The sequence below is a fragment of the Chanodichthys erythropterus genome, chromosome 20, assembly GCF_024489055.1.
Source record: "Chanodichthys erythropterus isolate Z2021 chromosome 20, ASM2448905v1, whole genome shotgun sequence".
Classification (NCBI taxonomy): Eukaryota; Metazoa; Chordata; class Actinopteri; order Cypriniformes; family Xenocyprididae; genus Chanodichthys; species Chanodichthys erythropterus.
The window spans coordinates 23,340,134-23,356,456 of record NC_090240.1 but is presented as its reverse complement, the minus strand read 5'-3'; the positions used below and the strand labels follow the sequence as shown (position 1 = coordinate 23,356,456).

Sequence of the window (16,323 nt, the reverse complement as noted above, 5' to 3'; positions counted from 1 at the left end):
TTTTTTTTTTTTTTTTTTTTGGAAACTATTATCCTTTTTTCAGGATTCTTGAATGAATAGAAAGTTCAAAAGAACAACATTTATTTTAAATATGAATATCTTTGTAACATTATAAATGTATTTACTGTCACGTTTGACCAATTTAATACATCTTTGCTAAATAAAAGTATTAAAGGATTAGTCCACTTTTAAATAAAATTTTCCTGATAATTTACTCACCCCCATGTCATCCAAGATGTTCATGTCTTTCTTTCTTCAGTCGAAAAGAAATTAAGGTTTTTAATGAAAACATTTCAGGATTATTCTCCTTATGACATGGGGGTGAGTAAATTATCAGGAAAAGTGGACTAACAAATTAACTTTCTGACCCCAAACTTTTGAACACAAATGTATTCAAAGAATTTTGTGAATGACAAGTGTTTGGATTATGCAGCGCTTTCGTCAAAGTTCTGCGGGCCAATTGGTTGTGGGCCTACGCATAACTTACTGGCATAAAAAGGAGGAAAAGAAAACAAGAGGCCTCAGCTTTCACAGAATACTTCCTCAAAGTAACATCTAGATAGTTTATAGCTTAAAAGAGAAGGAAGGAGAGGATGACATGATTTACAGATGGGGGGTTAACAAAAGAAACCTCATTACATGGCAAATTAAATTGTACTCTACAAAGCAGCCTCCAGAAATTAGCCCTCTTTGTTGATGCATAGACAGCAGGCCATTGCAAAGTTGTTTACAGAAATTAAAGTAAGATTATGTCTATAAATCTCATGCAGTGAGTTTGCCGAGCTGTGAAAGCTGGCATTTTTTGCATTTTTTTGGTTGTTGATTTTACTGTTGCTTACATAACTATTGTCGTGGCCTCTGACCCAGACATCTTTGATTTATTTTATCCATGTAGGTCACACAAACAAACACTCAAAGCCTCAAAGGGTCAAGGAATCTCAATACTTCATTTGTATTCAGCTACATGTACCAAATGACGCACTAGAACCTATTGAGATTATCACAGTGAGACAATTTTTTTTTTTTCGTCTATGAAATCAGAAACCAGAGAGATGTTTTGTCATCTTGCAGATTAAAGATTACAAGCCTTTTGGGTGGCTTTTTAAACATCTGTTCAGATTCAGTGGAGAAAAGAAACAAAGAACAGCTTGTCTTAAAGGTATAGTTCATCCAAAAATGAAATGAATTTTTTCACCCTCATATTTTTTAAAAAAAAAAAAAAAAAATATATATATATATATATATATATATTTTTTTTTTTTTTTTTTTTTTTTTTTTTTTTTGTCTATGCAATGGAAGTCAAAAGGGGTCCAAAGTAGTTTTAGACCCCATTGACTTTCATTGTATGGACTCAAACAGTTGAAACATTCTTTAAATAAAATATCTTTGTTCCACAAAAGAAAGTCACACAGGTTTAGACTTTTTGTGGAAAGGGTCTTATTGTCTTCATGCATTAATATTATTTTATTAGTATCGTGGGGTTGCTCAGGGTGAGCATAGTTAGTCATCAGTGTGTTGCATGTCTGCATAAGTGTGTGTGCTGTTTGCCAGTGGAGTGAGTGTGTGCTTGGTGTTGGCAGTGTGGCATTTTCCCCACTGTGTGCCAGCGAAGGGATTTAATCAACATCCGCCACACTGGGGCAATCTGGTCATGGTGGCCGCTGTGGCTGAAATGTGATTTTTAGGCTAATGCTGGGTGTTGCCTCCCTGTCACACATATCCTTTTTGCCAGCGCCACCTGGTGACCATTAATCAGTAGTGTACTGTCTATGAAGCTTCGCTGAGCTCATGTGCCCAAGCTGAACCAAGCATTTTGCTGTGATCAGCCGTCGGAATACACCTCCAAATATCTCTCCCTTCACCCCACCTGCCATAGTGCTGTATTGAAACCACCAAAGATGGCAGATTCGCTGATGACCGACATAACGCTGCATATTTGGGAGGGTTACATTCTTGCAGTAAAACTGAATGGATACAAAGCTTTGAACATTCCTCTCTCGCAGCACATTTTTTAAAGGGGAACTCATTTTCTCTCAGCAGCAAGTGACTGGAAGTGTGCTGTGCTATCATGGTATGCTGACATTCATCATTAATGAGGCAATACAATATAATTTATGAGTACTTTGCTGTGATCATTTAAATCACATTTATATGAAATCACAGAATAGTTAGTAATATTTATGACTTGGTCATTAACATGATTAATAGGATATTCGAGAGCACTTTTGGGTGTGGGCATAATTATATCTTTCATGAAGAGGATCTTGAATCAAGAGCTGTTCCATTTCTTATGTCATTTTTGCTTAAAAGTACAGTCATAATTGGTTCAGAAATGTCAGTGGTTTAGTTAATCTGCTTTTTTCCTCTTTCTGTATAAGTCAGTGGGATTTTTTTTTCAGATCATAAGTTTTTTATTGTGAAGTTGAGATGTAGACTAGCGAGATTTAATGGAATTTTAAATCATTACAGACTGCATTTTACTTACATTTAATACAGTATTTAATGTTTTGTGTTCATGTTGCAGGATCGAAAGCTGACCAAGGCGGAGCAGCAGCGGTTTAAAGAGGAGGCTGAAATGCTAAAGGGTCTACAGCACCCCAACATTGTGCGTTTCTATGACTCCTGGGAGTCTGTTCTTAGAGGCAAGAAGTGCATCGTCCTAGTGACTGAGCTCATGACCTCGGGAACACTCAAAACGTGTGTATCATTACATTATTCTTTGTAATTGAATATATTAATATTAATATTATGAGTATGATAATATTATACTATGAATTGTGTGTGTGTGTATATATTTAGATAGATGGATACATAGATAGGTACATAGATAGATAGAAACCCTCACCCCCCTCCCTCAGGCACTCCATCAGAAACATGATTTCAAGGGGGAAAACAACCTGCACCGGGACCCCAGATAATCAGGAATAGCCCTGGCTGTAAACGATTAATGTTTTGCCCCATATTCTGTCATCATCCTTAACATTTTTTGTGGTATGCATGCAAAATGTTACTCATTTATTTCTTGTTTTACCATTTAGGCGATTTATCAACATCCATCAAGGGTTCAAACTTCTTTCTTCATTATGAACTCATGACTCTTTTTCCTGTGCTTCAGGTACCTTAAGCGCTTTAAGGTGATGAAGCCCAAGGTTCTACGCAGCTGGTGCAGGCAAATCCTAAAGGGTCTTCAGTTCCTACACACACGTACGCCACCCATTGTGCACCGTGACCTCAAGTGTGACAATATCTTCATCACAGGCCCGACCGGATCAGTAAAGATTGGTGACCTGGGCCTTGCCACCCTCATGCGGACATCATTTGCCAAGAGTGTCATAGGTCTGTGTCTTTTATTTTGTTTCCTCTGTATAGTAGATGTTGTTCATTGATGTGTGACGGACCTATTTATAGCCTTTTGGTAAGACACTTTTTCTGAATGGGGTGCAGGTGTTAACCACAGCATTGCACCTCAATATCATGCTAAATAGTAACTATATTGTTATGAAAAACAGTACCCTTAGACATTTGGTATACAAACGCACAAAAACTGCTAGACTAAAGCTTAATAACAACAAATACTGTAATTGTATTCCATTACTCCTTTAATAGCCTACATTCAATGTCTACATTTTTAAAATAATGTAACACATGCCACATTTATGCCACAATCCGATGGTTTAGTTAGTGTTATTACGGTAAATCTTGGTAAATGTTGGCGACTTGTGGATTGAAAAGCCTTCTAACTGTATTGTTGCGGCTCAATGTTTCTCCTGTTTTCCACGTCAGTGTTGGTGAGAATGTCAGCACTGTTTCATCTGACTTTAAACTAGTTTAAATCACAAGGGTTTGTATGGGAGAACTCTGCACCGAACTCGAACGCATCTTACTGGATGGCAGCACTTATTAGTTAGGCAAATTGGTAATTGCAACATGTATGCACAGAAAGGTCTCTTCTTGCTTCCTTTGTCTCTTTAGCTATCTTAACTCATATTGACATATCGGAGCTCACTAAAGGGCAATGCTCGCTGTTCCACATTATTGTCCGCAATATGCGCACACATAAAAACATCAATACCTATTGATTTTTTTTTTTTTTTTTAATATTTGCTGAGAGGAAAGTTAGCACACCTGATATTCACATTAATAAAAACATAAAAAGGAAGCAGCATTTCCATTTATAGCATTCTTCTTTTTAATAAGGTAAACCTGAATGCTCCCAGCAGCAGCATATTTGGAATAAGTAATCAATTATTTTAAGTCTTACTAAGATAGAGATTGCTGCAAAGGGTATCATGATTAGCAAGATCCGTGAAAGCACCAGGGTGCTGCATAGATGATGATTTTCAGCTTGCAGTGGCTAAAATCCTTCATTTGAATTTCAATAATTGTGAGATCAAGCTAGGAAAAGATGCACAACTGATTCAAGGCCTTCTTGATTGTTTAAAAGATTACATACTTGTGTTTTGCAGTTGATTCAGAGGGAAATGATTTGAACTTGTTTTGCCTTGTTCAAGGTTAAAAAAAAGCCTCACGTATGGAGGATGCACATTTACAGGTTTCAGAAGTTTTCATGACTACTTGTGCATTGATTGGTTGTCGTCAAGGAGAAAAGAAAAAAAGTTTAACAGATTTGTGTTTTGGTCATAGCAACAGAAGACAAAGATAGCAAAAATGGCAAATGGATGCCAAAAGAGATAGAATGTTAAATGAATATTGTATTGGTTTCTTAGGTACTCCGGAGTTCATGGCCCCAGAGATGTACGAGGAGCACTATGACGAGTCAGTAGATGTCTATGCCTTTGGCATGTGCATGCTAGAAATGGCTACATCAGAGTACCCATATTCAGAATGCCAAAATGCTGCACAGATCTACCGCAAAGTCACCAGTGTAAGTGTTTATATGCCTATTGTAGATTTGTAGATTAATATTGGTTGAATTCACTACATTACGCTGAGCATTTCTTCTAATGTGGTGTAGTCCAGCGTTTTAAAGAGCCAGATCACTAGATGCACATAGCATCCAGGTGTTTTGAGAATCATGTAGGGTATTAACACACTAAATTTTCTCTCTTGTGCAGGGTATCAAGCCTGCCAGTTTTGACAAAGTAAATGACCCTGAGGTAAAAGAAATCATTGAGGGCTGTATTCGCCAAAACCGATTAGAGCGGTAAGCACTTAAATGGTGGAAGTTCCTCTGGAAGTGGAGCAAGAATGTGAAGTGATCTAAATTCTCTCTTTTTACCTTTAGGCTCTCAGTGAAGGACCTTCTAAATCATGCCTTCTTTGCGGAGGACACCGGCGTGCGTGTGGAGCTTGCAGAGGAAGATACTGGCTGCAAAGACTGCTTGGCCCTGCGCATCTGGGTTGAAGAGCCAAAGAAACTCAAAGGCAAGCACAAGGACAACGAGGCCATCGAGTTCAGCTATGATCTGGAGAATGACAGTGCTGAAGAAGTTGCATTGGAGATGGTGAGAAACAGATAGGAGGAAAAGTGTATTCTAAATATATAAAAACAGAAATAATGGAAACTACAGTTTGTGCTATTTATTGTGATCCAAAAACACTGTGTTTTAACAGTTCACCCAAAAATTAAAATTGTCCTCATGTCATTCCAAATCTGTTTGACATTCGTTTAGAACACAAAAAGGTTTTTTTTTTTTTTTAAATGAATATCATTTTTGCTCTTTTCAATAAAATCACAGTCAATGATGACTGGAGTGAATGATAAAAACATCTGACAATTTTTTTTTTTTTTTTTTTTTTTTTTCTAAAGTGCTTGTGAATCAAGTTTGGAATGACATGTTTCTCTTTGAGACATCTTACATTCTCCCTCCTATACTTTTTTATTTTTATTTATTTATTCTCCATTTCTGTTGCCTTTTTATAGGTGAAGTCTGGCTTTTTCCATGAAAGTGATGCTAAGGTGGTGGGGAAGTCCATCAGAGACAGGGTGACTCTTATTAAGAAGTCCCGTGAACGGCGACAACAGCAGCTCATTCAGCAGCAACAACAACAAAGTCTTGATGAGCGCCGTGACTCCTCGGTCCTTACCTCCTCCTTTTCCTATGTCCATCCTTCCTGCACCACCTCCTCACAGGGCACAGGAGCTGCTGCAGCTGCTGGGGTTCAGGGAGAGGCAGAGGAGCTGCCAGAAGTGGACCAACATGTCCAACAGCAAGGGACTGCATTAGGCTTCACAGGTGCACAATTAATTTAGAATCACAGTCTTATTAACAGGATCTAACAGGCACTTGTAACTATTATTTGTCCCAAATTGGTGTATAAATGTTGATTTGGCATTCTACTTGTCCATATTCAGAGGGTGAGAGTCTTCCTGCTGTCAGTGGACAAAGCCAAGCCTTTTCTGTACCCGAGTCAGGGAACCGTGCTCATGCTCAAACCAGCTACCCCACTGGCACACCTGTAAGTACCATTACTTCAGAAACAATTTTCTTATCTAGTGCCATACATCCCCAGCTGCTGAGACACCACCATTCTTGCACATTTGAAACCTTTGATGTACAGTACAAAAAAGTAATTGTTGTGCGAATGTACTCTTTGGTTGGATAAGAATTGTTTCCTTTATTTAGGGAGTGAAAGGAGCAGGGGTTATATCTCTCCCCCAGCTGCTCCCTATTGGTCAGGGCGGAGGGGTTCCAAATGTGCCTGTTGGCCAGAATGGTGGGATGTCTGGCATTTCCATTGGCCAAAGTGGTGGTGGGGCTCCTAACATTCCTGTGGCACAGACTTTCATTCAACCAGTCACTATGGCATCACAGGTCCCATTAAATGTGCCTCAACAATATTCTCAGGTGATTGTCTCCCTTGTGTCCAGCTTTGCTGTGTGTTTTTCCCTTTTCTCGGCTCACTGTTGCACTGGACACAATAATTCATATCTAAAGCAAATCAATCCAGGGAGACTGATGACAAATGTTGTTATTTTAGTGGAATATGTTGAGGGACTGATAGGGTATTTCACGACTCAAGTTCTGTGCCTTTTGTGAAAAAATAAGTTTCAATAACTTTCTGTGCCATGTCAATATTTTGTCGTTGACAATATATAGACATGGCACTCTCTTACTGAAATAGTGGATTGAATTTCCTCAGAAATCTCTCTGTGCAGTCTGTGACTTTGATTTAGGTCATGAGCTGAGTTACATGATGTTCACTGACCTACATTTTTAATGTTTGGTCCAGAGAACATATTTGTTGTTAAAATTCACTGTAAGCTGTACCGTATGAGCTGATAATTTGAAAGAAATAATAGTTACATTTGCTGTATTCTGTCCTTCAATTGTAAATATGAATAGTTTCTAGAATATTATTTATAGTTTAATTTATTGTCATATAAAATTTTGTTGCTAGATAGTAAGACATTTGTCAAGTCAAGAATACGGATTGAGAATATAGATGTTGTGCTAGCAACAGTATTTGAGGAGAAAAAGCTACAAAGTTGACAAATTAACAAATGGTAATTCATTTCCTAAGACAGTGAATTGGAAACATATCTGAATTAAGACCTATTCACACTAAGAGCAAAACAACAAAACAAAGCAAACTGAATGCAAAAATAGCCCGACAGTTGTTCATATCAAGTACAATTAGGATTTTCTTCAAACTCTGTGAAAAGTTGGCATACCTGTACGAAAAGTGCTACAGTCATTCAGAAACCCTTGTTGCATTGCAGGGCCAATATTTTCCAGTAGGAATGCATTGTTGTGATTTTAACCCCCAATATCCCAACCCCCCTTCTTTTTTTTTTTTTCTTATTCTTTTTGTGCAAAATTGCATTCAGTGTAGTACAGCACTAGTGTGGTGGATTAGTGGTGGATTGGTCTGCTCTGAACACCAACTGTAATGTCTTTCATTCTTGGAATACAGCTGCCTCTGATCTGATGGGGCATATAATCAAAAAACAACAACATTGATCATAGTCTGAACACAATCTAAAAATAACCTAATAACTGCACATGCAGAATCTTGTTTTATCATATCTTTTGCTTTCCAAAATGTCTTGTTCCCTTTGGATGATTAATGAAGTGCACTAATGCTTCTCTCTCTCCTTTTCTCCCTCCCGCCACTACTTGCTACCCAACTCCATGCTCTGGCCTATCCATCCTTCCCAAATAATTTCCAAATGTGTTTTTCCCACCAGCCCCTTCCACCATACTCAACAGATGCTACATCCTCTCAAATGTTACACTCCCGACCCGCTGATGCTTCCACTCCCCACAGTTCTCTTGTACAGTCGCAGTCATACATCCCCCCAATATCACCCCAGGCACCCATGACTGTCCTCGCTTCCTCCATCCCAGCTGGAGAACCCATAGCATCAGCAGGCAACAACATGCCACCCATGCAGACCCAAACTAGTATTGCTCCTGTTCAACCCACTGATGTTTTGCCCAAGCAAGCTATTGTTCAGACGCAACAGCAGGTGATATCAGAATTGCCTGGAACGTTGCAACTGAACATCCAGCAAGCAACACCACAAAAGCAGGCAAATATAATGCAGCAGCACCAGACTGTGTTGTTGCCACAGCAGACAGACCAGGTTCAACAAATGGCTGTTTTGTTACAACAGCCACAGAATATAGAACAACCCCAGGTGGTTCTGCAGGAACAGCCACCACATTCCAGTGCATCTCAGCAGCCATATATCCCATTGCCACAGCAGAAACAGCCAACAATAACCAATCCACAGCAGAGTGAGCTACAACAGCAGGTGTACATACAACAACCTCCAAGCAAACCCCAGCAACAAGTTGTGATACAGCAGCAAGTTCAGCAACATCAGCTGTCAGTACAACAATCCTCAGTAGAACAATATCAACACCAGACTCAGCAACAGCAGGCACAGCAAGTTTATGTGCAACAAATGGCCGAATCGCAAGAGCAGAACATGATAAAAACCATAGTACAACAGCCACCAGTACTTCATCCAATCCAGCAGCCATTGCAATTGATGGAGCAACAACAACAGCAACTTCTGATTAGGCAACAGATTGAGCAGCAACAGAAGGCTGTTTTGCAAAATCAAATGGAGCAACAACATCAACAGCAAGTTTATATTCAGCCACAACAACAACAAGTTGAGCAACAACAAATTCTTCTGCAGCAACAACAAAACTTGGCAGTGCAACAACAAATCGAGCAACAGCAGCAAGCATTACAGCAACAAAAGCAAATAGAACAACAGCAAAAGGCCATTTTACAGCAACAGGTGGAACAACAAAGACAACAGCAACAGGCTTTGTTTCAGCAACAGCAACTGGAGCAACAACAAGCATTACTGCAGCAGCAGCAACGTGAACAACAACAGGCTCTTCTGCAGCAACAACAGTTGGAACAGCAAGCTTTGCTACAACAACAACAGCAACTCCAGTTAAAGCAGCAACAAGCGCTTTTACATCAGCAACAGTTGGAGCAACAACAGCAGGCTTTGTTTAAACAGCAGCAACAACAGCAGCAGCAGCAAGCACTCATTCAGCAGCAGCAAAAGTTAGACCAAAAGGTACTGCTACAGCTGCAACAGCAGAAACACATCGAACAGCAACAAACTTTATTACGGCAACAGCAACAGCAGCCTCAGCAGATAGAGCAACATGTTTTACAGCAACAGCCGCAACTACAAAAGCCGACAGATCAACAATTGCAGCAGCAGATATTCCAACAACAGACCGAGCAGCAACAACAGACATTGCTACAACAGAGAGAGTCACAGATGCAGCAACATCTTCTGATGCAACAACACCAGATTGAATTACAGCGACAACAAGCTCTACAAGCTGAGAAACAACTGCATCAAGTTTTATTGCAGCAGCAGCATATAGAGCAACATGCAGCTCTGGTAGATCAGGCAAACCTAGGGAAAACACAGCCTCCAGAGATGGTCCAGCAGATTACTCAAATGCAGCACTCTCAACAAATAATGTCCCCTCAACCTCATCTTTCTCAACAACAGACTGAGCAGCAACAGGTCTTGATTCAGCAACAACAAGCCATCCTTCCCCAGGCATCACATAGACCTTCTCTGGTAGACTTACAAGTTCCAACCCTGGTTCAGGCTGTACCAAAAATGGTTAGTGCTCAAATACCTAGTCAAGTTCCAGCCCCAGTACTCATCCAGCAACAGATACCACCTCAGATGTCGGCTCAACCTTCAGCGCATGTACAAATCCAGAGTCAAGGGGACCCTGGAATTTATGGTCAGATTCCCCTGCAGACTCAAAGTCATCCTGCACCGCAGACAATGGGAGGCCATATTCAAGCAGGCCAGCTGCAAGTTCCACAACCAACCCAACAAATCACATCTCCAACACAAGTTCCTACACCACAACCTATTCATTCTTTTGTCCCAACTTCAACACAAATGGTCTCTCAAGGGCAAACCCTTCCATCCCAAACTCAGTTGGTACCACCTCAAGCTGCAGCTTCTCTCCAGTGTCAAGTCGTGGTAGGGACACCTGCGCCTCTTGTGCATCCTACAGTGCCGGCTGCTTCTACACTTATGCCCACACAGTATGCTCAAGCACCTGTCGGTCCGCAAACCATTCAGTCTGTTCAGCTAGACCTCACACAATCAGTAAAACAACAACAACAGCCGCCTCTGCAGCAATATCAGCAAGCAGTACTGTCTCCAGTGTCACATGCGCCTACCATCAACCCAATGGCCACTTCGTCAATGCAGTGCTATTTACAACAGACAAATCAATCACAAATGCAGGCTTCTCCAGTCATCCAAGCTCAGCAACATCCAGTCAGTGTAGCCTCGATGCAGGCGGTCTTGCAAACCATGCCTCCAGTGCAACCTCAGGCTACCCAACAGCATGAGCAGCAACTGCCTCAAACCCACCATGTGCAGCAACAGCAACCACTCCACCATCAGCATCAGGCCCAACCTGTGCAGCAGCTTCTCCCACCTAATTCTGTTTTAACACAAGATCTCCACCAACAACCTTGTCATCCTCAACCAGTGCTCCAACATATGCTCCCGATACACATTGCTCCGAGTCAGGTACCTCAGACCCAAGCAAGAACGGTACCTCTGTACAGTCAGGTGGTCTCGGGTCCACCACCCTCGCCCCAGAACCAGCAGAAACTTCCTGCTCAAATGCACACACAGACTAACATGCAGTCACAAGCACACTCAAACGCACAGGCACAGACCCACTTAGAGGCTACTGGGAGTTTCGAGCAGCCTCATTACTCTCAAGCTGCCTTTATGCCATCACAGATCCCCCAAAGTCCATCTCATACTTCCCTACAGCCCTCTTCTACTCTCCCAGCCCTACAACCAGCTGTCCCAGTTTCAGAAATTCCTGTTCCATCAGAGGCACAGCTAAACCAGCCAAGGCCTGCTGACATGATCCCTGATTCCAATCCTACTGTCAATGCTTCACAGTCCCATGACTCTAATGGCTCTGTGTTGCCCACCACCTCGCTGGCAGAAAGTGATGCTGCATTGCTGGGCATTGCTCAGGTACAAAAGCACTTTATATTAGTTTCAAATATGTAACACATTAGCAGTGAGCATTTTTGACCAGCGAGTTTATGGCAATATATAAAAGTGGCCCATATACGTCAATGCGATGGTTCTGCAGAACAGATTAATGAAGGTAGAAGGCAAACAAACATCTGTCTCTTCTAACCAGGTTAATTTGAGATGCAAGACCCACTACTTCTTAACACGTCTTAACACCTTCAAAACCAAAGTTAAACTTACAAAAATCAAACGTAACAATTTTTGTCTCTTGAATTCAGGACAGTCATTTTGTTTTTTGTTTACAAAGTATTGTGTAATACTTTGCTTCTCATTTTACTTATGGAATTTTTTATTATTTAATTTATTATTTGCATAACTCATTACATAACTGATGTTTTGTTTTTCTTTTTGTTTTTCTGTTGGTTCGTGGTGGTTCCTGTGTGTTTGTTTGTTTCGTTTGTCTTTTCTCTGACTAAACAGGAGAGCCCACATCAGTCTGCCAACAGGGGCTCTTCATCAGGGTAAGTAGTTTTGTGTCCTTTTTTTGTGACATTTTTGGTATACATTTAACTATGTGCACAAACAGATTTTTTTAAATATTTTATAAATCCAGCTCTGTTCCTGCCAATGGAGATGAGGCCCAATCGCTGTGGGCCAGTGGAAAACTAGATAAAGTAAAATCTCAGAGGAGATCATCATGTCAAAAGACTGAAAAAACTCATTTTCAACTCAGCATGTTGCAGGTATGTAAATCACAATATTTATAATATTTTCTGAACTTTTAATTGAATTGAATCATATATTATGAACACTCTCTATATTGTAGGTCTCAGGCACAGGGGACAACATGGTAGAGTGTCAGTTGGAGACTCACAGCAACAAGATGGTCACATTCAAGTTTGACATTGAGGGAGATGCACCTGAAGACATTGCGGATTATATGGTGAAATATGTTCAGCAGCTATATGATTCTGTTGCTTTTGAATTTGAAGTATAACTTCGCCGGTAAATTTCCTCACAATGTGTTTTGTGTAGGTGGAGGAGGATTTTGTCCTTGAGCCTGAGAAAGAGAAATTTGTTGAGGAACTGAGAGCTATAGTGAAGAAAGCTCAAGGAATACTAAGCACTCAGTCACAGGTCTGTCATTCATTCCCAGCTATATTACTGGCTATTGCTCTTGTAAATTTGTCACTTTTAGATAAACTATTCCTTTGTGGTTCAGTGGTCTTTTTTTACTGAATGTAATTAAAACGTATAGCTACTGAATGTACGCTACCATTCAAAAGTTGTTGGTACGATTTTTAGTCTCTTATGTTCACCAAGGCAGCATTTATTTGATCAAAAATACAGTAAAAACAGTGTTATTGTGAAATATCATTACAATTTAAAATAAGTTTTAATTTTTATTTTAATATATTTTTAAATATAATTTATTCCTGTGATGGCAAAGCAGAATTTTCAGTAGCAAGTCTTCAGTGTCACATTAATCTTCAGAAATCATTCTAATATGCTAATTTGCTAAACAATATTGAAAACGGTTGTGCTGCTTAATATTTTTGTGGAAACACTTGATTAGGATATTTTGACAAACAGAAAAATAAAAAAAAACAGCATTTATTGTATAAAAATTGTATTCGATGTAAAAGTCTTTGCTGTTACATTTGAGTATGTTTTGATTGTTATTTGTAATTGGATGTTTTTTTTGTTTTTTTTTCCTGTCTCAGTCTGGGTCCTTGGAGCAACTTCATGTGAGCACCCCATCCAGTGCAACAAGTAGGTGTAACTGATCTTGTCATATATAAAACTAAAGAATAAAGTTTAAAGTTATCTTATCTTTGTAACTTTGGTGTCTTTTTATCTTGATTAAAATAAAAAAAATTATAAATATTAAACAAGACTTTTTAATTTTACACTGTTGTTACACTTAGTAGGGAAATAAATGTAATGTGCTATTCTCCCATTTGCCGAAGTGGATTCAGCCCCTCAGTCTTCTCCCGTGGGTCGCTGGAGATTCTTCATTAACCAAACTATTCGGCATCGTGACTCACACTCCAACCAGGGAGCTTCCACTTCCCCACCAATGGGAGAGAGCCGAGTTCCCAAGTCCATAGAAACGGAGAAAGGTAGAGAATTCACTTTGATGCACAGTACTTTTGGTCTGGTGTGAAATTTGAAATGACCTACATAATCCAAACTATGTATTGAATGAAAATTCAGAACATTTCTGCTGTGTTATTTTAGCTAAGATAGCAATAATTAATAAGACGGATATTAATTAGCATGACTTCTGAAGAATATTCTACTCTCTGTCTAATGTATTATCAGATCATGAAAGCCCTCAGCGCTCAGAGTCTTTTGCTGGGATAGCATCTTCACCAAGTTCTTCAATATCTGCATCCTCTCCTCCGGTGTCTACTGTATCAGCCCCTGCATCCATGTCAGCCTCGGCCATTGCTGCCCAAAAAGATTTTACACCCTCTGCCTTGCCAACAGTAGAGCAAGTCTTCTCTGCTACCTTGACTGGAGGCTCAATCGCTGTCATGGCTTCCACCTCTGCCACTCCTTTCCATGCAGTCGCATCCCTCACAGGCTCCAGTGTGGACCAAGGAGATTCTGCAGTTAAAGTTGATGGTGAACAGCCCCTCTCTAACTTGTCTGCTTATGGGACCCCTCCAGCATCACTGGTGACCCATGCTGATCCATCACAACAGTTGCTAGCTCAAACCCAAATGGCACCTTCACAGACACCAGATATACTTCAACAGACCCAGACACTACAGTTAGCAATGGCCACCACCGAACAGGCTCAGCAACCACAGATTATGCCTCATCCAGTGCTCCAGGTCGCTCAACAGCCACCTAAACCCCAGCCTAGCGAGTCAAAAGCACTATCACAGCCGATACCAAAGGAGACAGTCCCTTTGCAGGGAGGCCTTCCAGCTGCCCAAGTTCAGCAGGTCCCTCACCAACAAGTACCAGTTGAATCTCAACAGCCGGCAATGCAACAGACTGCATTCTTGCAGCAACACAGCCTTCAGCAAACAGCCAGTGCTGAGCAGATCCAGCACCATACTGTAGAACAGTATGTGTCTCAAGAAACCACACCGGCCCCAGCGATGCTGACCATGCATCCACAGCATTGCTTCCAGACCCAGGATCCCCTACAGCTTCGAGCTCCATTTCAGCCTGTAATCCCGCAGCAGCTTCCCGCCGAGCAAACGCAGACATTACTTCAGCAGGTACCGCATGATATGGTGCCTATGGCACAAACCACGGTGCCTCCAGCTGTGCAGAAGCAGGCGTCTGTCCAGCAGTCAGAGTCTGAGCTGTCCACTGGTGAGGACACCGTCAGCCACTCCGCCCCACCCCATCCCTCTTCGGACACCTGTCTCCCACCCCTCCAACTCTCTGAAACTGCTCTGCCCACCCTCTCCCATACATTCACACCCTCTCCAGCCCAGCCCTCCTCAGTTGCCGAGTCAGACAGCGAAGGCCCACCCAAAATCGAGTTTGTGGACAACCGAATCAAGACTTTGGATGAGAAACTGAGGACTCTGCTGTATCAGGAGCACAGCGGCAGCGGGGCAGCACTGGCAAGTGGCTCCACAGGCGGCCCTGGTCCTGCTCCCAACTCCACCTCGGGATCTGCTGCAGCCTCCACTGCAGTTGATGAGTCTTCAGAGCCCCCCTGCGCATTCTTCCCACCTCCTGTGACCTCCTCAGACACCTCCCCTCACTCCACCTCTTCCACCACCTCCTCCACCACCCCTCGTTCTTCCTCCATCTCTCCGGATGGAGAGCGGGAGAGAGCAGGCGAGGAGGAGACGATCTCATCTGCTGTGCAACAACAGCCTGCCTCATCCTTCTCCTCTACATCCCCTCCATGCTCCCTCCTTTCCCCTCCACAGGAGCCCGGATCTCCAAAAGTGCCCAGTGAAACATCAGTAAGCGTAAGTGGGGTGTGTATATAACAGATCAGTGGCAGAAGGCTAATTATTTTTTTCCCAATCTATTTCATTCATAAATCTATTAAAATGCAGTTCATATATACAAACAAATGAATCTCCTCAATGGTGAGCATGTTTTTGTTATTTCTGTATTAAAATTAATTTTGTTTTTTAGGGGGACATAAAATGTCAGGTAATACAGCTGTCCACATTAGTGTTTTCAAAAGTACAGACTTCAGTACCAAGTCAGTACTGAAATTTTAAAAATGTGACGATACCAGATTTTCCCCCTGGCATTTTGAGCACTGTTGAGTGAATGTGTAAACACCTCTGATTGGCAATTGTTCATGCGCTCAACAGATATGTCTGTGATTGGCTACAATGATCAACACTTCAAAAACTTGTTGTAAATAGACATCTGTGACACTCTTCACCAAGCACTTACACAGATGTACACCAGAACATTTGAAAGCAGTCGTCTATCAGCAGACCACTAATATATCCACTGATATAGACAGCCTGCTTGTAGTCAATCACAGACATATCTGTTGAGTGCATGAACACAGTGGCCAATCAGAGGTGTTTAAGAACCTGCTCAACAGTGCTCAGAATGCTAGGGGGGAATGCTGGTGGTATCACATTTTTAAAAATTTCAGTACAGACTTCAGTTGTACTTTTGACAACACTAGTCCACATATCATAACTGGAAAAAAACCTTTTTAAAAGAGAGTAGTTTGTGAAAAGAACTTTATTAATAGTTTGACATGATTTATCATGACTTGTATTATTTCTCAAAATGTTTTTTTTATTTTTTTAGAGTAGTTACATTAATTTTTTTTCTTACAAAGTACATTTCCAGAGTCTTGGTATACATGCTTTAACCTTTCAGCCTTT

The 16,323-nt window shown here is 41.0% G+C and overlaps 1 protein-coding gene across 9 annotated transcripts in view; it reads left to right on the top strand.

Annotated features, from left to right (window-relative positions):
• wnk3 (WNK lysine deficient protein kinase 3) overlaps window positions 1-16,323 on the top strand; it is a 61,039-nt gene that overhangs the window by 32,603 nt on the left and 12,113 nt on the right. For 6 of the 9 annotated variants that reach the window (XM_067372104.1, XM_067372102.1, XM_067372103.1 and 3 more), the window contains 16 exons: window positions 2,525-2,697; window positions 3,116-3,336; window positions 4,728-4,885; window positions 5,076-5,164; window positions 5,246-5,465; window positions 5,885-6,197; window positions 6,317-6,420; window positions 6,588-6,809; window positions 8,153-11,479; window positions 11,963-12,003; window positions 12,096-12,225; window positions 12,309-12,425; window positions 12,518-12,619; window positions 13,207-13,255; window positions 13,453-13,605; window positions 13,808-15,432. In XM_067372104.1, coding sequence (XP_067228205.1) covers window positions 2,525-2,697; window positions 3,116-3,336; window positions 4,728-4,885; window positions 5,076-5,164; window positions 5,246-5,465; window positions 5,885-6,197; window positions 6,317-6,420; window positions 6,588-6,809; window positions 8,153-11,479; window positions 11,963-12,003; window positions 12,096-12,225; window positions 12,309-12,425; window positions 12,518-12,619; window positions 13,207-13,255; window positions 13,453-13,605; window positions 13,808-15,432 — 7,044 coding nt within the window. The remainder of the gene's footprint in view (window positions 1-2,524; window positions 2,698-3,115; window positions 3,337-4,727; window positions 4,886-5,075; window positions 5,165-5,245; window positions 5,466-5,884; window positions 6,198-6,316; window positions 6,421-6,587; window positions 6,810-8,152; window positions 11,480-11,962; window positions 12,004-12,095; window positions 12,226-12,308; window positions 12,426-12,517; window positions 12,620-13,206; window positions 13,256-13,452; window positions 13,606-13,807; window positions 15,433-16,323) is intronic. The other 3 variants (XM_067372107.1, XM_067372109.1, XM_067372110.1) reach the window with 3 other exon arrangements.